Source organism: Engystomops pustulosus, chromosome 5 (assembly GCF_040894005.1).
Source record: "Engystomops pustulosus chromosome 5, aEngPut4.maternal, whole genome shotgun sequence".
NCBI lineage: Eukaryota > Metazoa > Chordata > Amphibia > Anura > Leptodactylidae > Engystomops > Engystomops pustulosus.
This window is the reverse complement of record NC_092415.1, coordinates 60,479,719-60,503,479: the sequence shown is the minus strand read 5'-3', so window position 1 is coordinate 60,503,479 and position 23,761 is coordinate 60,479,719. Positions and strand designations below refer to the sequence as shown.

Below are 23,761 nucleotides of genomic sequence, written 5' to 3'. Positions count from 1 at the left end.
CTTTTTACATTACTTGGTTCTAGAGTTTAATACAGAAGTTTGGTGATCAGGAAAGTGGTATTCAAGTGTTGAAGCTGTTCCACATGCCTCTCAAACCAATACATTGTCCGTCTATGATAGGAACAGGAACACACATTAAATTGTCACCAGAAATCGATGAAGCAATTCAGAGATAATCACCTTTTGCATGATCTGTGAATCAGTTGCAATGGGGTGGACCTTTTACCATTTTTTTATATGATATTATTTGTACATACTGAACATCTGCCAAATTATTATCTCTTCATTGTGTCATCAGTTTTTAGCCATATGTATGTTTTTGCTTCTATTAAAAGCCCCTATACAGCACTATTATAGTTTTAAGAGGAAATGTGTACTTGATATACCTTCTATAAGCTGCAGCCTAGAAGGGAGTTGCAGAACTGCAGGGAATCTCTAAAACAGCAAATATAAGGTAAGTTTTAGAGACAAAACTTTAAAAATATTTGAATTTCTCCAAATACACTGCTGAAAAAAATGCACTAAGAAGAAATGTTGTTGGAATGATATGAGACTTTATATATGCATACAGATTCAATATGGTCTCCTGTGGAACATTTGCCTAGACATGCTGATACTGCACCTGTAGATCCTGAACGCCCATAGGTTGTTTAATTGGGCATCCAAGTTGGTCCCATAAATGCTGGATTGGTGATACATTTTAAGGAAGTGTTGCAATCTAGTAAAGATAGCCTTGTGTGGATAAGCATTAACCTACCACAGGATGATGTGCACATATCAATGAGCTGTTCTTCATATCACTGCTAGAGGTGACCAGCTGTTCTATAGGATGCTCCCCAGATCATTGAATCAGCAGTTGAGGTTACGTGTCACTCTGCATAAAAACCAGGATTGAAGTGATTATAAGTAGAGATAAGCAGACAGGGCCGGCGCCAGCACCCGGCAAACCCGGGCAAGTGCCGGGGCCCACAGCTGCTGGGAGGGCCCACTCGTGGCCAGATCTCATCCCCCAGCAGCCGGGCCGTGCTGGGTGCTGGCACCGTAAAGCGGCGCTCCGTTTACCGCAAGACCCTGCCGTGCAGCGAAACCCCCGTCCGAAGCAGTAGTGCCGTGCCGGGTTCTAGCGCCGTAAAGTGGCGCTCCGTCTGCTGCAGGATGCTGCGCGTGAGGCCGCCGGCAGGAGGAGGAGGACGGCGAAGGGGAAGCTCCGGACCTGACCAGAAGACTGAGGTGAGTAGTGTTCTCTTTATTTTAATGGTCACATTTACTAGTGCATGAGGGCGCGTTCACACGTTGCGCTTTCGTCGCGTTCATAACGCGACGCTAGCGCACAGTGGGCGGGGCTCGGGCCGATCGCATATGCGTTTCCCGGGAAACGCATGCGATTGATAACCCGACCGCATGCGTTTCTCTGGAAACGCATATGCGATCGCCCCAAACTCCGCCCCCTGTGCGCTAGCGTCGCGTTATGAACGCAACGAAAGTGCAACGTGTGAACGCGCCCTGAGGGGTGAGGAGGCAGCTGTATAGAATGAATGGGGGGGGATGAGGAGGGGGCTGTATATAATGAATGGGGGGGGGCCTGTATATAATGAATGGGGGGGGGGATGAGGAGGGGGCTGTATATAATGAATGGGGGGGGGGATGAGGAGGGGGCTGTATATAATGAATGGGGGGGGGGATGAGGAGGGGGCTGTATATAATGGGCGGTGAAGGGGATGCATATAATCCATGGGGGGAGAGGGGCTGCATATAATTAAACTATGGGCGGTGAGGGGGGCCTGGGCTGTATATAATTAATCCATGGGGGTGAGGAGGCTGTATACAATGAATCCATGCCGCTACGCCAGTTTACTGCAAAGGGGCCCACGGAGGCTCTGTCGCCCATGGGCCCACTGAAACCTGGAGCCGGCCCTGTAAGCAGACCAGTTAAGGTTTGGGATACAGAACCCAAAAGTAGCCTCTACTTGTGGCAAGACCCAGTGTCTATTTAGACCATAGCAGTATTCATTTACATATCTGCCTGCTAATATAACTCAAGACTGAGTATGCATCAATCTTACTTTTCTACTTGGATGCATACCTTTTTAGTCATTTAATCAATTTTCTTAAAGTATTGCTATATTCTGTAGAGATTTTAACCATACATTGTTAGGTTGAAAGTTTAATTTAATAAAACAAGCACATATTATACAATAATATGTGAACAAAATGCATAGTCTATATAACATTACAACAATTTGTAATGAAACAAGCCATATTATGGTCGTTAAGGCCGCTGGAGCAGTTTAACTTTGTTTATTTTATGATCTTCTTTAGCCAAAACCGAGACTAGATAATAAAAGGAAACTAGAATATATATACACTCACCGGCCACTTTATTAGGTCCACCATGCTAGTAACGGGTTGGACCCCCTTTTGCCTTCAGAACTGCCTCAATTCTTTATGGCATAGATTCAACAAGGTGCTGGAAGCATTCCTCAGAGATTTTGGTCCATATTGACATGATGACATCACACAGTTGCCGCAGATTTGTCCATGATGCGAATCTCCCGTTCCACCACATCCCAAAGATGCTCTATTGGATTGGGATCTGGTGACTGTGGAGGCCATTTGAGTACAGTGAACTCATTGTCATGTTCAAGAAACCAGTCTGAGATGATTCCAGCTTTATGACATGGTGCATTATCCTGCTGAAAGTAGCCATCAGATGTTGGGTACATTGTGGTCATAAAGGGATGGACATGGTCAGCAACAATACTCAGGTAGGCTGTGGCGTTGCAACGATGCTCAATTGGTACCAAGGGGCCCAAAAAGTGCCAAGAAAATATTCCCCACACCATGACACCACCACCACCAGCCTGAACCGTTGATACGAGGCAGGATGGATCCATGCTTTCATGTTGTTGACGCCAAATTCTGACCCTACCATTCGAATGTCGCAGCAGAAATCAAGACTCATCAGACCAGGCAACGTTTTTCCAATCTTCTACTGTCCAATTTCGATGAGCTTGTGCAAATTGTAGCCTCAGTTTCCTGTTCTTAGCTGAAAGGAGTGGCACCCGGTGTGGTCTTCTGCTGCTGTAGCCCATCTGCCTCAAAGTTCGACGTACTGTGCGTTCAGAGATGCTCTTCTGCCTACCTTGGTTGTAACGAGTGGCGATTTGAGTCACTGTTGCCTTTCTATCAGCTTGAACCAGTCTGCCCATTCTCCTCTGACCTCTGGCATCAACAAGGCATCCCCATACTAATGCTCGGTTTGAACTGCAGGAGATTGTCTTGACCATGTCTACATGCCTAAATGCACTGAGTTGCCACCATTTGATTGGCTGATTAGAAATTAAGTGTTAACGAGCAGTTGGACAAGTGTACCTAATAAAGTGGCCGGTGAGTGTATATATATATATATTTTCCCATTGGAACCAATTCCAACCCGTGTTGTTGACCTAGCTTTTAGTGCACCACTATGCCACACTTTCCCCTTTAAAGGAAACCTACCACTTGAAGTGGCAGTTATAAGAGGGAACTACCGAGCACCAGCTCAGGGTGAGCTGGTGCCGGAGCTTATTTTTGTTAGTGTTTTAAACCGCAGTATCGCGGTTTAAAACACTTTTTAAACTTTATGGCCGAAGCTTCTTGACCGTGCGCACGGCTCTCCTTCACTTCCTATGTAGCCGCGTGCACGGTCGTGTGCATGGTAAGCGCCAAGCGTTTACCTCCCTGCGCCAAAGCAGCTCCGGCCATAAAGTTTAAAAAGTGTTTTAAGCCGCGATACTGCGGTTTAAAACACTAACAAAAATAAACTCTGGCACCAGCTCACCCTGAGCTGGTGCTCGGTAGTTCTCTCTTATACCTGCCACTTCAAGTGGTAGGTTTCCTTTAACTATTTGGTGTAGCCGGCAGCCTGCTATATGCCTTCTTGAATAGTCATGGTATCCAGCACATGGGCAGAGCTTCAGTTTTTGCCGGCTGATGTTACTGCCTGTATTGCATATGTGCACATATACTGGAAGCATTGGATTGGTGAGAAAGTTCCTGGATGGTACTGGACACTTGCAGGGAGGGGAAAGAGGGGAAGAGTGATGCTTCAGGAGTTAGGTCAATGCCAATTTTATTTATAATGGTTGGACTGTCTGCCAATATTAAAGTATGTTTTAAGATTTAGTTGTGGGAGGTGGTAGACCTAAAAGTATAAGTATGTCTGTGTTCTCATTTTTTGAACATGTTCCGTGTATAAGTTGATAAGTTGAAAATGTCCAGTGAGGTATCCTTTTGGCTTCTGCCTGTTGTATCCAACAGGAAGCACAGGATGGAAAAGCGCAGTAAACAATGCTTTTTTCCTGCTTCTGGCTGGACAAAAAGATCAGCAGAGGCGATTGGGTAATGAATACAATTGTATGGCCTCTATCTCCAGCCTCTGCTGAACATACACTGCAGGTGTACACTCAGTAATGTAATTATCCAAATATTGAGATACCTTGAAATCAGCAATAGTAAGGCACTACCGAAGATGTTAACAGGAAGACATATTTCACTGCATAAGCTTATAGTAAGATATCTTGCTTCTGTCCATTGTTAGGATTCTTCAGGAATCCTCCTAACATATCCTGATATTGAATGGAAAAAAATGTGATGTGAATGATGTGAACACCACACATACAAATTTTACACAACATATATGTAAGGAAAGAAAATAATATATTGACATTGGATAAGAGGAAATAATTAGCCCACTAGATCTTCTCTGTGTGAAGCAAACCTTTGTTTATGTACCTGATTTTTATTCCACATATAATTGTAAGTCCATATGCTTGTTAAACGTATACAATAAGATATGAAATAATATTATAATATTGTATTGTAATTGTATCCACTGCAGAATATCATCTCATAAATCAATAGGGGATACATCATATAAGATGAGTCCTAGGGCAAAACGATCCAAGACTTTAGCGACTGTTCCAGATAAAGAGAATGAAGATTTAGGCTATGTGGTTCCTGTCTTCAGAGGACGGTACGTGTGCATTATGTTTATTCTTGTATCCAGCCATTCTATCCGTGTGACTTCTACATTGCACCTGTTCTACAGAGTTTCCTATGACATGCACCATAAAATATGAGTGGGAAGGAATCCTGCAGCCTGTAGGCTTCCTATCGTAACCAGTCACATTAAAATTTTGAAATCTTACATTTCCATAACGTCCCCCATGACGGCCCACTAGGAGGATGACCCTTGACCTCTGTAGGGACAGGAAGCAGAGAGGTTAAAAGGCTCCCCCCCTCATCCTCCCGCCAGTGTCTTCCTGTCCCTACAGGGATCAGGTCAAGAGAGGGTCTCTCTCCTCCTAGGGGGGGGGGGGGACGTTTTAAAAAAAAAAAAAAAAACGGAGAAGGATCTCCTTACCTATTTCTTTCCTGGGGTTACGCCGACTGCGGTCCAAGTTCCCCTCCGGACAGTCCTCGGTTAGCCCGGCGGCTGCGGGCTCTCCCTGGACGGGAAACTTCGTCCGGCTGGCGTCCTCTCCGGCGGGCTGGTCCGCCAGACTCTCGCGCGGACGCAGGGAACTACGTTTCCCAGAATTCCTCCTGGACGATGACGACTTCCGGTCGCGACCGGAAGTGACCGCGGCGCCACGCGCAGAACGCGGAGGAGGCCACCGGCAGGGGGATGGGCTCCCCATGAAGGTATTTAAATCCTCAAAAGCGGGTAGTCAGTTGGTCTGAGGTCTATGTTTCGTTTTGCTTGGCTGGCCGTCCCAGACATCATAATGGCTGATGAGGCAGACTTGGGCCTACTCCACCCCCCGGTGCACGTGAGTGGTGCTGTATGGCAACATATACAATTGTTTTTTGCTGTGATCTCCAAGTCATTATCCCCTTGCCTTCCTTCCCTAGGAGCAAGTTTCTAAGGGGAAAGGCAAGGAAGAGAAATCAGGGAAGTCTGATAAGAGTAGAGAAAAACCTGAAAAAAGCAGGATTCCGGTTAAAAAATGCAGTATGTGCTTCCGTACCCTACTAGAAGGCTATAAGAAGCCGATCTGCAAAGCCTGCATTGAAGAATTTATGCGGGAGGAGAAGACGTCTTTTATGGACGAGCTTAAGTCCTTTATAGACGAGAAAGTGGGTTCTTCGGTGGCGGCGGCAACGCAGGGAGCCCCCCCACGTAAGAAAGCTCGGATAGTATCAGCGTCCTCCTCAGAGGAAGAAGAGGGGTGCATTTCAGACTCTCCTTCCTGCTCTCTGACGGGAGACCAGGATCACCAGGATCATGAGCAGGCAACAAGCTCCCGCTACTTGTTCCAAAATGATGACCTGGATGATCTTCTGAAAGCTATGCGGGATACATTGAACCTGGAGGACGAGGAGCCCCCTCTTTCTCGTGAAGATGAATTATTCGGGGGACTTAAAGCCAGGAAACAGCGTGTTTTTCCCCTTAACGATACCCTTAGGGGACTAATCAGTCAGGAATGGAGAGACCCTGAGAGGAAGATCGCGGTCTCTAAGAATTTTAGGAAACGCTTAGTCTTCGACCCTGAAGAGTCAAAGGATTGGGACTCGTTTCCCAAAGTTGATGTACAGGTTTCCAAGGTCTCTAGGAAGATGGACCTGCCCTTCGAAGATTCGGCTCAGTTAAGAGACCCGATGGACAGGAAATCTGAAGCCCTTTTAAAGAAAGCATGGGAAACCTCCATGCTAAGTCTAAAATCAAACTTAGGAGCCACCTCGGTGGCGAGAACATTATACTTCTGGCTGGGGAAATTAGAGTCCCATATCCGGGAGGGTACTCCCAGAGAAGACTTACTGGAAAGTATACCATTGCTAAGATCAGCTACTGCCTTCCTTGCTGACGCATCTGCCGAAGGAATAAGGTTTGCTGCAAAAGAAGGAGCTCTTACCAATGCCACCAGGAGGGCCTTATGGCTAAAGCAGTGGAGCGGGGACATCCGCTCTAAATCCAAATTGTGCAGCATTCCTTTCTCCGGGGACTTCGTGTTCGGACCTGAATTGGACGCTATTCTTGAAAAGGCGTCTGACAAAAAAAGGGGATTTCCGGAGTCCAAAACAATTCACAAGAAACCTTCCTTTCGTCCTTTTAGGAACACCGGAGAGACTTACCGTGGCAAGGGTAAGCAAGGACGATGGAGTTATCCCAAAGGAGGCAGGGGAAGGGGGTTCCTTTTCTCTAACCTCCCAGAGGGTCCAGGAAACAAGAAACAATGACGCCAGAGTGGGGGGGCGTCTCCTGGGATTCCTATCCCAGTGGACAAAAGTCACCTCGAATCCCTGGGTACTGTCTATCTTGGAATCAGGCTACAGGATAGAATTCTCATCACCCCCCCCCTTCTCCAAGGTTTGTCGCTCCCTTACCATCTCTCTCTCTTTCTACACATTCCTTCATTTGGCAGGAAGTTTTCCATCTAATCCACATGGGAGTGGTGGTGCCGGTCCCTCAAGAACAAGAAAAATTGGGATTCTACTCCCCGTTGTTCCTCGTCAAAAAACCAGATGGATCAAATCGCCTAATTATCAACTTGAAAGAGCTGAACCGCTTCATCGTTTACAGAAGATTTCGCATGGAGTCGGTAAGAACAGCTACCCATCTTATTCACACAGACTCCTACATGTGCACACTAGATCTAAGGGATGCATACTATCATGTACCTATCCACCCCTCATCTCAGAGATTCCTAAGATTCTCGGTTCTCTCTCCCGGGGGTTCTGTCTTACACTTTCAGTTCCGTGCACTTCCATTCGGTATCTCTTCAGCTCCAAGAGTCTTTACCAAGATTATGGTGGAGGTGGTAGCCTTTTTAAGACTACAAGGCATATCAATCATCCCTTACCTAGACGACTTGCTAATTATAGGGAAAGACAAACAAAACCTAATTTTGGCAAGAGAGTCTTCCCTAAGAATCTTAACAGAGTTGGGGTGGTTAATCAACCTGAAAAAATCAAGTTTAGTACCCTCCACTCGGAAAACCTTTTTAGGGATCATTCTAGACTCAACTCATCAAATGTCTTTTCTTCCTCAGGAGAAAATATCCAACATAATGCATCAGATTCGTTCATTCAGACGGAAGGACTCTGTACCAGTCAGACAGGCGATGAGGATCCTGGGGCTCCTCACAGCATGCCTACCTGCGGTCGCCTGGAGTCAGAGCCATACTCGGATTCTTCAGAATTGGATCCTAACTTTCTGGAACAGGAAGTCTTCAGGTCTAGACAAGAAGATCCGGATTCCTTCCTTCGTAAAGAGGGACCTACTGTGGTGGACAGAAGTAAGGAACCTAGAGAAAGGGGTATGTTGGCACCACCTCCCAACCATCACCATAGTGACGGACGCAAGCAGCTCAGGCTGGGGAGCAATCTTTCCTTCCCACTACGAGCAGGGGTCCTGGACTCTAGCCCAAGCAGGAAACAGCTCAAACTACAGGGAGTTAAGAGCAGTCTGGGAAGCGCTAAGATCGAACACGGCCTATCTGAGGAATCATCATATCCACATTCTCTCGGACAACGTCTCGACAGTGTCCTATTTAAGGAGACAAGGGGGTACAAGATCCCCAGTATTATCGAGTCTGGCTCGTACCATCTTCCAGTGGGCAGAAGAAAATATCTTTTCCATCTCAGCCACTCATTTGAAGGGATCCCTAAACAGAGAAGCGGATTATCTCAGCAGGAGGGAGATCCTACCGAACGAATGGTGTCTCAACCAGGAGATCTTCCTACACCTAACCAGCATCTGGGGCATGCCCCAAATAGACCTATTCGCCACGAGGGAGAATTCAAAATGCCAACAATACTTTTCTCTGGAGGCCGGCGAGTCCAGAGACCACTTGGACGCGTTCAGCCATCGTTGGAGCGGAAGTCTCATGTATGCCTTTCCCCCAATTCCCCTAATCGCGAGAGTACTCAGAAAAATTTTGCTCGACCGGTCAAGGGTGATCCTGATCTGCCCAAATTGGCCAAAAAGAAACTGGTACCCACTGTTGAGGTCCCTATCTGTCCAGCAACCCTTTATTCTACCGGTTCAGAAGGACCTTCTATTTCAAGGACCGATTTTCCATCCCGATCCAGGAAGACTCCGTCTGGCGGCTTGGATCCTGAGTTCGAGTTCCTAAGGTCCCAAGGTCTCTCTCGGGCTGTAATAACTACTTTGAAGGCAAGTAGAAAAAAGGTTACTTTCGCCATATATCATAAGATATGGAAAAAGTTTGTGACCTTCTGTGGGGCTAATCCCCCCTCTCAGTCTAACCCAAATATTTTACAGGTACTAGACTTCCTGCAAAAAGGACTAGAAATTGGACTCTCTACCAGCACTCTGAAAGTCCAAATTTCGGCTTTGAGCGCATTTTTCGACCATCCCCTGGCGGACCACAGGTGGGTCAAAAGATTTATTGCGGCTGCAAATAGAATTAGGCCTCAGATTCTGAAGCGGGTTCCCTCCTGGGATCTCTCCCTGGTTCTGGATGCTCTCTCCAGACCTCCCTTCGAGCCTTTAAAGGACGCTAGTATAAAAAACTTAACTTTAAAGACTTCCTTATTAGTAGCCGTGACTTCGGCTAGAAGGCTGGGGGAACTCCAAGCCATTTCTATTAGAGAACCATATATGTGTATTCTCCCTGACAGGATAACTCTGACTCTGGACCCAAGCTTTGTTCCAAAAGTGGCGTCTAGGTTTCACAAGATTCAAGAAATAATCCTTCCATCATTCTACGGGAATCCTTCTTCAAGCAAGGAATTGGAGTGGCATTCCCTGGATGTAAGACGTTCGGTCTTAGAGTACTTGAAGGTTACAAAATCTTGGCGCAAAGATCACAATCTCTTTGTTCAGTTTCAGGGGAAGAACAAAGGGGTAAAGGCATCCAAAACCACGATCGCCAGATGGTTAAAGACTGCCATAGCCTCTTGTTACACAGAACAAGGGAAGGAAGTTCCTCCTAATCTTAAAGCCCATTCCACCAGAGCCATATCCGCCTCCTGGGCAGAGAAGAGGGGCGCTTCTCTTGAACAAATCTGCAGAGCTGCCACCTGGGCTTCTTCATCCACCTTTGCAAAACATTATCGGTTGGACTTACCTAACTCACAGGATCTCGCCTTCGGTCAGAAGGTTCTCCAGGCTGTGGTCCCACCCTAACTCTACTAATTTTGTAGATCTCCTAGTGGGCCGTCATGGGGGACGTTATGGAAATTGTGAATTAGACTCACCGGTAATTCGGTTTCCATCTAGTCCTCCATGACGGCCTATATATTTTCCCTCCCATGTTTTCTTACACTCTGTTGTTAATTTCTGTATGTGATGACAAAACATGCAGAATAAAATTACGTTGTATCTTCCACCGGTGTAGTTATTTGGTAGACACTGGCGGGAGGATGAGGGGGGGAGCCTTTTAACCTCTCTGCTTCCTGTCCCTACAGAGGTCAAGGGTCATCCTCCTAGTGGGCCGTCATGGAGGACTAGATGGAAACCGAATTACCGGTGAGTCTAATTCACAATTTTTGCGTCTCATGAATTTTGATCTACATGTCTTATTATACAAATGTATCTATAAATGAATAGATTTTTTTCTCATATGTCAGTATTCTACCTTGTTTAACCCCTTATTGACTGACTGAATTTGCGGAGGTTGTGGTTTAAGGCCATAACTTCATTTTTTGTATACTACATTTTTTATAACCCTTTCAAAATGAACATTATAAATTAATTCCCCATCGTGTGATGGTTGTTTTGATATATAATATGTAAAGTGTTCAGTAAATGCAGCAATTACAGCTGCATTTTTCATAGAGTAGCGGGGGATCTTTTACAATTTTATCTGGAAATATTAATATTTATTTTTATTTATATATTTCGTGATTGTATGTTTTTTAGGGATAACTTTTAAAAAAGCCACTATGAAGTGGGGAAAGGAGAAGGCAGAAGCAGTAATAAACTACTTCTGTCTTCTCTCTAGGGTCTCCGCCTGACTCTGAAAGTCACTGGGTCGTCGGGATTGAGTTAAGTGATATAGGGCAATAGTGGGGAAGAGGCCACACCCACCCCTGTCCAGGGTGATACCTGTTGGGCTACCATGCCGGCCAGCAAAACTATGCCACGTCCAAACTGGCGTAGTTTTGCAGAAAAACCTGCAAACAAACTTTTGCAGATTTTTAGAAAGTACGCCGTGGATTGGCGTAATCACAAATATATATAAATTTCTTGCAGTGTGCAAGAAATTATGATTATTTTAGTGCTTCTGAGCCAAAAACTGTCATAGAAGCGCTGATAAGTCTCCCCATTGCTCTTCAGTTTTTTTCACCTTATATTTTGTCCCAGGTACCCTCAAACCATTTAAACTAAATGTATTCTCAATATCTTTAAATCATAGTCAGCAACATGTCAGTGGGATCACTGATACAGAGGAGGAAAGAATCAAGGAGACAGCAGGATATGTAGCTCGGAGAAACCTATTTTCAAGTGGAGAAGGAATAAGTGTGTCCAGAAGCACCTCTTCATCAGAAGCACATTCTGAATCATATCAGAAGAAATCTAGGAGTGTTTCTATACGTGAAAAAGCAGAACGTCTCGCCCTCAAAAAAACGGTAACACTGTTATAAAAGTATAGATAAATAAAGTGATTCCTTCTCACTTTCTAGATGAAAGCAATATGTTCAGCAAGAACGGTATCACCTCTCTTATGGCTCACTAACTTTCAGTCTACATAACAAAATCTATATAAATAATTTTATTCAATACACAATTACACGGCAACAAAAGATAAAGCTACTTGCGAAACACGTGTCGGGGTGTACAGCGTGTGCCTGCCCTACAGGTATAGGTATTTACACTCTAGTGCTTACTCCATACGAGGTACTGTGTGTTCCCTTAATTGTTGGAACTTATATATATGGCTCTAAGTGGTATCTTTTTCTATACACTGTATCTTATCCCTCTTATTGGCTTTTTGATTATATATGCATTTTGGCACTCTCTGTTTTTATACTTTTATTGCTACTCTTTTGTTGCCGTGTAATTGTGTATTGAATACAATTATTTGTCTGGCATCCATTTGATCTAAGTTTTTCAGTACTTTCAACATTTCGGTTGTATTACGCAAAACAGCAGGGGTGGTATGTGACAGTGATCCCACGCCCACACCCACTGCTTTACCATTTTTTGGTTGATATAACAAAATCTATATAAATCAATTTTGTAACACCATATCTTATCAGAGAAAACTACACCACAGTTGGGACTGTTAATCTGGGTAACAAAATAAGATGTTCTTTCTGTCTTTCACACTATTGACAAACTCTGCCTATCATGCTTGAGAGGATATTGTGTTTACCCTAGATAGTATACACGTTCATAATACTAAGATTCTTCTATTCTTATTCTTATTCCCCCCGTGGGGGGGGGGGAGTACTGTGCCTTATTACTGTTTATTTTTCACTACCTTTCAATAAAACCTGTTGAAACTAGAGGGAACCTTTGACCCATTAAACCACTCAACTTTGACGTGCTATGTAAATTGGTTGTATAAAGCAATGCAGGCAGAGAGTTTACTACTAAAGTCAAGCTTTCTTCAGAATGATCCCTCTGCTGTGATTGACAACATTCTTGTGCTGTCAATGACAACAAGACATTTGGAAAGCTGCTTATGATGTCCCTGAACCCAGGAGTGTCAATTACAGCAAAAAGGGGTATTCTCGTTTGGGCATTCACATCCAGATTCATTAATCTGCCACATATAAACATTTCTTCAATTAGATGTCATTAAAAAACATTTACCTGTGTGAAGCTAATTTCTCATAAATGTAGTCATATGGTCCCTTAGACACAAGACTTACTCCTTGGATACGGCCACCTCTGCTGGAGGGATTGCACATAGAAACAAAAAGTTTTTGTATATGAAATGTCCAGGAGTTACTGCAGGTCCCACAGCTGTCCTATGGTAATGATTGCGGAATCTAGATGGTTAGGCAGAACTCAATAGCCCATGCCACTGCAGCCAAAATGTGAGGTGGTCGTATCCGAGAAAGCCATCTCGTTTCTAGGGGACAACATAGCTACATTTATGAGAAATTATCTTCACACATGAACATTTTTTTAATTAATATCCAATTGAAGAAATGTTTACATATGGTAAATGAATTAAATAAAATTTAAATGCCCAGTTCAGAATACCCCTTTAACCTATTTTACATTCTTACAGAATGTCAAAAATCTGCTCAGAAAGCACCACAAAATGCAATTGTTGTTTTACAAATTAAAAAACGGGACATTTGAATGTATTAAGAAGATATAGTTTGGAGTTTCTAATGAAAGTCCATTTTGTTACGCTACATGTATTATATTCAGTAAGATCCTGTAATAAAACAATATTTATAAAGAGCTATTTTTACCTTTCACATACAAATTCGATTCATTTCCTTTTTCAGTTAGAAGACACTGAAGAGTTTCACAAAAAGATAAATGAAGACACACTTTTACATGCTCCCGTGTTTATCATCAAGACTCGTTCTCATACTGTCTGGGAGAAACAAAACGTGAAATTTCACTGCACAGTGAGTGGTTGGCCAGAGCCACGAGTCACCTGGTATGTTCATGTTTTCAATATCTGTATGACATATATAATTATCAAAGGTTCTTCACAGCCATTTCATACCTTTATTAATAGAAATAAGGCATCATGTACAGCAGGATCACTGGATCACTGTCTAAAGTGTATGGGAGGAGTCTCCCAAACCTCCACCTAAAAGGTTTTTGCGGAAGATAAGAGATGCCTTGCATCTCCTCTTCCTGTTGATTATTCAAAAGGAACCCATCAAAATTGTTTATGTGGGGAATAGGGAGATATGGTTGTCGGCTAAAAAAAGTGTAGGATTGCTCTAAGGGACTCTATTATTAGCTTTTCCCACACTAATCAACCAGTTAGAATAAGGCCTCATTCACACGCCTGTCTGTGGGGATGTATATGCGGCCGCCAATTTGTGGCCGCATATACGTCCCCATAGAACATAATGGCATGCTCTATCTTTTCCCATGTGTGCGGCCGTGCACCACTGTTTTCTATGGAGAGTGGAGGGGTCACCTCCTCCTGCTCTCCAGTGCACGGCAGTATGCCCGCCCGGCTGGCATACCGGCGTGTAAATGTAACCTATGAGTTAGAGTAATCTCTTCTTTGTAGCACACTCTCCTTTATGTAAAATCTTGACGATTTACCTATTAAAAAAATTCTTTTTTCCCAGTAATTCAATTTAATAAGTGAAAGTGTTTTGTTATATAGAGTCATTACAAACAGAGTGAACTTTTTAAAGTGTTTATTTATATTAATGTTGATGATTATGAATTGAAACCAAAAAAACTGAACACAGATATTTTGAATATATGAAAAATGAGTACAGTAAATGCACTCAATACTTGTTCCTTTTCCATGAATGAATGAGGAGATCATCTGATGGCACTGCAGAGGTGTTATGGAAGCCCAGGTTATGTGATAGCAGCCTTTAGCTCGTCTGCATTGTTGGGTCTGCTGTCTTATCTTCCTCTTGACAATACCCCATATATTCTCAAAAATCCATTACTTTTTTATTTCTCAATGTACAGAGCTATATATGGGCTTGTTGTATAAAATTTTATGAAAACAAATTGTCCTTCCTAGTGACAGTAATTAAAATTCCATGCCATATACAAGGAAGCTGGAAAAAAATCCAAATATGGTGAAATTGGCAAAAAAAAACACATTTGCGTAATTTTCTTGTGGGATCTGTCTTTACAACTTTCACTGTGCATTCCAAATGACACATCAGGTTTTTTCTTTGGGTTGGTACGATTACAGCGATACCAAATTTAAATACCGTATATACTCAAGTATAAGCCGAGCCGAGTATAAGCTGAGACCCCTAATTTTACCACCAAAAACTGGGAAAACCTATTGACTCGAGTATAAGCCGAGGGTGGGAAATGCATTGGTCACAGACCCAGCCAAATACATAGCCAGCCAGCCCCCTATAATATACAGCTTGTCCCCAGTAGTATACAGCCTGCCCCCAGTAGTATACAGCCACCCCAGCCTGCCCCCAGTAGTATACAGCCACCCCAGCCTGCCCCCAGTAGTATACAGCCACCCTAGCCTGCCCCCAGTAGTATACAGCCACCCCAGCCTTCCCCCAGTAGTATACAGCCACCCCAGCCTGCCCCCAGTAGTATACAGCCACCCCAGCCTGCCCCCAGTAGTATACAGCCACCCTGGGAAAACCTATTGACTCGAGTATAAGCCGAGGGTGGGAAATGCATTGGTCACAGACCCAGCCAAATACATAGCCAGCCAGCCCCCTATAATATACAGCTTGCCCCCAGTAGTATACAGCCTTCCCCCAGTAGTATACAGCCACCCCAGCCTGCCCCCAGTAGTATACAGCCACCCCAGCCTGCCCCCAGTAGTATACAGCCACCCTAGCCTGCCCCCAGTAGTATACAGCCACCCCAGCCTGCCCCCAGTAGTATACAGCCACCCCAGCCTGCCCCCAGTAGTATACAGCCACCCCAGCCTGCCCCCCAGTAGTATACAGCATGTCCCCAGTAGTATACAGCCACCCCAGCCTGCCCCCCAGTAGTATACAGCGTGCCCCCAGTAGTATACAGCACTGCCCCTAGTAGTATACAGCACTGCCCCTAGTAGTATACAGCACTGCCCCCAGTAGTATACAGTCAGCCCAGAATTAAAAAAAAAAAAAACTTATTTACTCACCCTCCGGTGGCCCCGATGCGCAGCGCTGCTCCCCCAATGTCATCGCGGCTCCTCTTCTGGCTTCCCGGCTCCTCTTCTTGCTTCCACGCCGTCTTCTGTCTTCTTTAACATCGCGTTGGGCGCCGCAACTGTTCTCTCCCGTGCGGCGGCCAACGCGATGTTAAAGAAGACAGAAGACGGCGAAGACAGAAGACAGAAGTATTTTTTTTTACAGTATTGACTTGTGTATAAGCCGAGGGGAAGTTTTTCAGCACATTTTTTGTGCTGAAAAGCTCGGCTTATACACAAGTATATACGGTAGGTTTTATGTTTTAATAGATCTTAAAAAAATAAAACCTTTTGTCCAAAAAAAAAAAATCTTGATTTTGCCCTTTTCTGACACAAATAATGTTTTCATACTTTGGTATACTAAGCTGTGTAAGCTGTCATTTTTTTTGAACGTGATGACATTTTCAATGCTACCATTTTGGAGACTTTCGTGACTTTTTCAGCTTTTCTTTATAATCTAATGTGATGTGAAATGTAATGTGATGCAAAATTGTAATTTTTAAAAAATGTTAATAAACATTTTTACTGTATTTTAAGATCCCCTAGGGTACCTGAACCCTAGGGGGTCTGATAACTCCAACCATATAACACCCGACTTACAGACAACCCCTATTTACAAACAGACATCTGGATGTTGGTGATTTATTGTACTTTAGCCCTAGGCTACAATAAACATCTGTAACAGTTATCGAAAGATGTCTGCAATGAAGCTTTATTGTTAATCCTGGTTCTTATGAGAATCCATTTTTTAAATCAAAACATTTTTAAAATCCAATTGTCATGGAGACCAAAAAAATTTTGGCTGGGGGCGGCTACAATTATAAAATATACAGTTCCGACTTACATACAAATTCAGCTTAAGAACAAACCTACAGAACCTATCTTGTACGTAACCCAGGGACTGCCTGTACTGAAGAAAAACCTTTTTTTATTGTAAATGTAACTTGCTTTATGTTTTTTTCTGTTTAGGTACAAAAATAATGTCCCCATCAATGAACAACTTCATCCTGAGAAATACAAAATTGAAAGCGGATATGGCCTTCACTCACTGGAGATTTTTAAGTAAGTAATAAATGCTGATTAAGGAATACCATCTTGATGAAACTATTACGTATAAATTGGTAGTATCTTATCACATGCGTATCAGAATAGAAGTAGTTATTGTCAGTGGCGTAACTAGAAGAGGCAGGGCCCCATAGCAGATTTTTGCATGGGGCCCCCCTTAAAAATATTCATACACACACGTTTATACAACATAACACAACATAACATTCTACACTCACTTTTATATACTCGTCCACACATACATACATATACACTCATATGCACACATTTATGTACTCATATATACATCTATACACTAAAGTTACACGCATTCTGTTTATATACATACATATAGCATACAAAAATCATATACATAAACATACAGTATATAGACATCATATGCACATATATTGAATCTATATACAGTATATACACACAAAAAGCATATGCATACAGCAAACACACATAAATACAGCATATAATCAAACATACAGTATATAGGGCGTTTACACACATACATCAGTATATGCAGCATATACACACATACATACAGTATAAACAGCATATACACACATACATACAGTGTATGCAGCATATACACACATACATACAGTATATGCAGCATATACACACATACATACAGTATATGCAGCATATACACACATACATACAGTATATGCAGCATAAACACACATACATACAGTGTTTACAGCATATACATACATACATACAGTGTTTACAGCATATACACACATACATACAGTATATGCAGCATATACACACATACATACAGTATATGCAGCATATACAAACATACATACAGTATATGCAGCATATACACACATACATACAGTGTTTACAGCATATACACACATACATACAGTATATGCAGCATATACACACATACATACAGTATATACAGCATATACACTCATACTGCAAATGCACACATACATACAGTATATACTGTAAGCAAATACACACATATAGCATACATTCATTAACTATACATACATATATAGGGACTTACATATCTTGCAGTGGGGTGGGTCGGTTAGGAGGCATCCTGCAGGGCTATGAAGTGTGCCGGCCGGGCGGCAGCGGCAGCAACTTGGTGGGCAGGGTGGCCGCGGGACCGGGGAGCCTGCAGGGAGGCCGCGGGTCCGGGGAGCCTGCAGGGAGGCCGCGGGTCCGGGGAGCCTGCATTGTGGCCGGGGGTCCGGGGAGCCTGCATTGTGGCCGCGGGTCCGGGGAGCCTGCATTGTGGCCGCGAGTCCGGGGAGCCTGCAGGGAGGCCGCGGGTCCGGGGAGCCTGCATTGTGGCCGCGGGTCCGGGGAGCCTGCATTGTGGCCGCGAGACCGGGGAGCCTGCAGGAAGGCCGTGGGTCCGGGGAGCCTGCATTGTGGCCGCGGAGCCTGCAGGAAGGCCGTGGGTCCGGGGAGCCTGCATTGTGGCCGCGGGACCGGGGAGCCTGCAGGTAGGCCGCGGGGCCTGCAGGGTAGCCGCAGGCCCCGCGGGAGCGGGGAGCCTGCAGGGTAGCGCGGGAGCGGGGAGCCTGCAGGGTGGCCGCGGACCCTGCCAGACAGCTTCGGGAGCATAGTTTAGGGCGACCGGGGTAACGGCTGGGCAGCCGCAGGAGCAGCATGTCTGCCGGGCACCAGCAGGAGCAGCATGTCCGCCGGGCACCAGCAGGAACAGCGCTGAGGACGGGCGGGCAGCTGCGGGACCAAGGTACCGGCCGTAAGAGCATCATGCTGGCTGGGCAGCTGCAGTAGAAGTGCGGCGGGTGGACGGGCAGCTGTGGGACCAGTATGCCAGCCGCGGGAGCAACGTGCTGGCCAGGCGGTCTGTGCGCTGGGGACAGGACGGAAACAGTGGGGTGGGCTTGACAAAGAGGGGGACGGGCCATGATATCAACCTTAATGCGCGTATAGCAGGGCCCGTGAGGCGGTCGGACCGGGTACGAAAATACAGCGCAGTCTCCAGACATTGTGATTGTGCCGCTTCCCGGGCCCCTGACACTCACGTGCCCCGTAGCAACCGCTACGGCTGCTACGGCGGTAGTTACGCCACTGGTTATTGTGTATTGTGTGGTAAGACAAGTGTTCTGTGAATGTCAGCCATGTGACCTGTCATGTACCCAGCAGAACGATCAAGGATTAACACCACTTAGCTTCTGTTTCATGGATTCTCTTCATCACTCAGACAGTTTGCTTTAGACACTACACATTGTGATCATACATTGCTTATCACTGAGTACACGGAAACCTGGTCTTGGATGGATGCCATGCCGAATTACTACATACATGGTAGATATTATAAAATAAAAGGCTATGGACCATGGAGAAAAAGTTACTGATTCATGTGAAACATATGCTGTCTGTAACATTTGCTGTTGGGATGTGTTATTTTTGACATCTTGCCACCTTGTCTTTTGTTCGGGAGGATGTAAGCCTCGCTCAGTTCTTCTCTTTTTGGCTCAGAGAGACATTCTTTGGTTTTCTGTCATGTACTCTATAAATACATACAGCAGTGAAGCAGTATTGGCAGCTAGCAATACATAGAAACAGAATTTTCCAGCAATGCTACATATGTTACAAATATAGTTGTAAATATCCACAGCGGTCTGTCTCGTGCCCATTGTAAATATACAGCCAGTTCTTCCAGTATGAAGGGAATGAATAGACTCTGCCAGGGAAAAGAAAACATTGGTCTGTCCAGCTTCTTCTCTTGTGCATTTATAGTCAATGTAGGGAGGAAAACAAGAGGGTCGAAATATAATTCAAAAACTGGTGGGTATTTATTAAATTGAAGAAAGTCTGTTAACCAGTGCCCCCGCAGGCCTTCCCCAAAGCTATATATATACATATATATATATATATATATATATATATATATATATATATATTCCGTATATACCCGAGTATAAGCCGAGTTTTTCACACTGTCTGATGCCGGATGGATCGAACAGAAGACCTGTGGTGAGTTTTAACTTAGTTTTTTTTAAAACGGGACAGGGGGTGCTGGCTGCTATATACAGGGGTGGGGGGGCTGGCTGCTATATACTCTGGGGGCTGCTGGCTGCTATATACAGTGGGGGCTGCTGGCTGCTATATACTGTGGGGGATGCTGGCTTCTATATACTGTGGGGACTGCTGGATGCTATATACTGTGGGGGATGCTGGCTGCTATATACTATGGGGGCTGCTATATACTATGGGGGCTACTATATAATGTGGGGGCTGCTGGCTGCTATATACTGTGGGTGCTGGCTGCTATATACTGGGAAGGCTGTGACCAATGCATTTTCCACCCTCGGCTTATACTCGAGTCAATAGGTTTTCCCAGTTTTTAGTGAGAACATTAGGGGCCTCGGCTTGTATTTGAGTATATATATATATATATATATATATATATATATATATATATATATATAATAATTATACATTAATATCTACTTCCCTGTTATGCAGATAATTTATCTTTATAAAGAGCCACATACAGTGCCTTGCAAAGTATTCGACCCCTTGAACTTTTTTACCTTTTGCCACATTTAAGGCTTCAAACATACAGATATAAAATTGAAATTTTTTTTGATGAAGAATCAACAACACATGGGACACAATTGTCAGGTGGAACCAAATATATTGGATATTTTAAACTTTTGTAAAAAAATAATAAACTGAAAAGTGGTGTGTGCAATATTATTCTGCCCCTTTACTTTCAGTGCAACAAACTCACTCCAGAAATTCAGTGAGGATCTCTGAATGATCCAATGTTGTCCTAAGTGACGGATGATGATTAATATAATCCACCTGTGTGTAACCAAGTCTCCATATAAATACACCTGCTCCAGTGGCGTGACTATTAGAGACAGGGCCCCATAGCAGATTTCTGCTATACGTACGTATATGTTCATGCGGCCGTATACGCATATGTTTATACAACACACACATTTATACGCTTAAATACACACAACATTCTACACTCACTTTTTTATACTCATACACACATACATACTTATACGTATACAATCATATGCACACATTTATGTACTCATATATACATTAATGCATACCAAATATACAAACTCATACTGTATTTACATACAGTATATATGCATCAAAGTTACATACATACTGTTTATATACATACATATAGCATACATACATCATATTCTTTTACATATGGTATACACCCAATGTGTATACACATACATGCAGTTTAAAAACAACATATACACACATACTAAATCTATATACAGCATATACACACATACATACAGTATATACACATATATAATGCATATTAATGCAGCAAACACACATATATACAGTATATACACACATACATACAGTATATACAGCAGATACACACACCATATGTATATAAATATATATTTATATGCATGTCTACATACGGCATATAACCACACATACAGTATATACAGTGTTTACATACTGTAATACATGGAGTATATACACATATACATATGCTGTATACAGCATATATACACACATAGAGCAAATACTCACATACAGCATATACACACATACATACAGTATATACTGTACAGCATATACATACAGCATATACGGTACAGCAAATACACACATATAGCATACATGCATCTAAAGGGATTTACATTTCATGTAGACCGGTTGCTGTGCAGTGGGGTCGGTCGGTTAGGAGGCTGGCTGTGGCATCATGCCAGCAGGTGGCTGTTTCTTCAGGCTGGTAGGTGGCTGTGGCATCGTGTGAGCCTACGGAGTGTGCCGGCCGGCGGCGGCAGAAGCAGTGTGGGGCCGGGCGGCTGCAAAACCAGTGTGGAGCCGGATGGCTGCGGAAGCAGTGTGCCGGGCCAGACGAGCATGGAAGCAGTGTAAGCGGGTGGCCGTGGAAGCAGTCTGGCAGCCGGGCGGCTGTGGAAGCAGTGTGTCGGGTGGGCGGCCGTGGACAGACAGAGTGTGACTGCCGCAGAACCAGTGTGGGGGCTGGGGATGGAGTGTGCTGGCTGGGCAAGTGCGGAAGCAGTGTGGCAGTGAGCGGACAGATTCTGGAGGGCTCGGCATCCGTGGATAGAAAAGGTGGGGCCGCAGATGAAATGGTCTGGAGCCATCGGTGGCAAATGAAGTAGGCGGGCTGAATGGCCACAAATGAAGAGGACGAGTCGGGTGGCCACAGATGAGGTGGGCGGACAGGGACAGAGAGAAGGCACAGGGGCCCGTATTACTATACAAGGGCGATCCCATCGCACCAGTAGGCAGGGAGAGATGGACTTGAAAAAATAGCATTTATAAATACACATTAAATACACAGTTTGTACTGCAAAGACCATTCAAAATCTGCCATAAAACTAGCGCAAAGACCTTAGTAAATGTGGGGCAGTGCAAACTTCACTAGGTTTGTAGAGTGCGCCAGATTAATATATTGTGGTGCACATTCTTCATGAATCTGGCGCCCCCTACACTGCTCCAACAGAGTGCACCAACTTTTTTTTGGTGCACCTGTAACATAGAGCGTGCAACACAATTCTGCCACACTCTGCATGATAAATGTGACGCACAGTCTAACTGTGCACCAGAATGTCCCTTGCAGAATCCCTGCAGAATTTTGTGTTGCACCAGGTATAATATAGCGGCAACACAAATAACACTTTATTAATACATATGCAAGTCAGACAAAAAAACTGGTGCAGGGGCTTTAATAAATGTGGACCTATGAGTCAGTGTGCAATCCGAGTTCTGCGCCTCAAAGACACACACAGAGCACTTAAGTGAAAAATGCTAGAGTGAAAGTAGCCTTAGATAAACAGACATATCAGATGTGATACAACACAAAAAAATGTAATCCTTTGCCAAAAATGCTGAAATTTAAAAAAAAACGTATCAAAAATGTGGAATGTATCGATAACAATTGAACCATAAAACAAAAAATCCACCTCGTTTTGGTCATATGAAAGTTAAAAATCAATTTTATTGTAAATACATATTAAAACAAACCATTTTTACAATTAGACATATGCTCAGGGGACAATATCCCTGGCTAGAAACGGCGTAGGTACAAGTCAGAATCTGCTAACATGTAACTTTCAAGTGAAAAAACATTCATTTAAATGCTGTATACACATGGGGGGAGGAGAAAGGAAAGCAGTCCAGTAGCCAATGCCCATACATACATAGGATATATTGAATATTGTTAATTAGCACATATGCCCTTACCCATGAATGGGACCACACGCCGACCCCGACGTACGTTTCAGCCGTCGAGCCTTCATCTGGGGGTTTGAATGTTTTTTCACTTGAAAGTTACATGTTAGCAGATTCTGACTTGTACCCACGCCGTTTCTAGCCAGGGATATTGTCCCCTGAGCATATGTCTAATTGTAAAAATGGTTTGTTTTAAGATATATTTACAATAAAATTGTTTTTTAACCTTCATATGACCAAAACGAGGTGGAATTTTAGTTTTTTGGTTCAAAATATCAGATGTGATGACAGGTCCTCTATAATAAAACCCAGCTTACTTATATGGGTTGTCCAAGGTTTGATAAACATTTACAAAACAGATTCAAATCTGACCATGGATGGTTCAAAACCGGCACAAACCATGGTTGGGTGTGGCACTGCTTTTGACAGAAAAATTTTCAAACCCTAAACAACCCCTTCATTTCTTACAGGTCATTTTATCTAAAATATATATCCATTTACTCCCAATGGCCTAACACACAAAAAAACTATCTGGAAATTCATGTCACATAATTGTAGGTCTTCATCCTATACCCGGCCTTTCTATACAAATATAACTGGTTCATAGTAAATATAATAGTTCTGACAATAAAGGCTGCTCCGAAATGTAGGCAGAATAATTTGGTACACAAAATATTTCTTCATTCTGCCCTTATTGTGATAGAAATCAGTTTCTGATGCATTGTCTG

At 43.7% G+C, this 23,761-nt stretch overlaps 2 protein-coding genes across 7 annotated transcripts in view; both read left to right on the top strand.

Annotated features, from left to right (window-relative positions):
- The window catches only part of MYOM1 (myomesin 1), an 87,458-nt gene that overhangs the window by 15,955 nt on the left and 47,742 nt on the right, over positions 1-23,761 (top strand). For all 5 annotated transcript variants that reach the window (XM_072152133.1, XM_072152132.1, XM_072152134.1 and 2 more), the window contains 4 exons: positions 4,880-5,014; positions 11,367-11,580; positions 13,420-13,577; positions 16,749-16,841. In XM_072152133.1, the coding sequence (XP_072008234.1) occupies positions 4,880-5,014; positions 11,367-11,580; positions 13,420-13,577; positions 16,749-16,841 (600 nt within the window). The remainder of the gene's footprint in view (positions 1-4,879; positions 5,015-11,366; positions 11,581-13,419; positions 13,578-16,748; positions 16,842-23,761) is intronic.
- On the top strand, positions 8,132-10,488 carry LOC140132846 (uncharacterized). Of its 2 annotated transcripts, none has more exons than XM_072152130.1 (2): positions 8,132-9,760; positions 9,833-10,488. In XM_072152130.1, exons 1-2 carry the CDS (start codon positions 8,132-8,134, stop codon positions 10,133-10,135), a joined length of 1,932 nt encoding a protein of 643 aa, XP_072008231.1. In that variant the 3' UTR covers positions 10,136-10,488. The 2 variants fall into 2 exon arrangements, with proteins under 2 accessions (XP_072008231.1, XP_072008232.1); XM_072152131.1 differs by having other exon boundaries at positions 8,132-9,378; positions 9,628-10,487.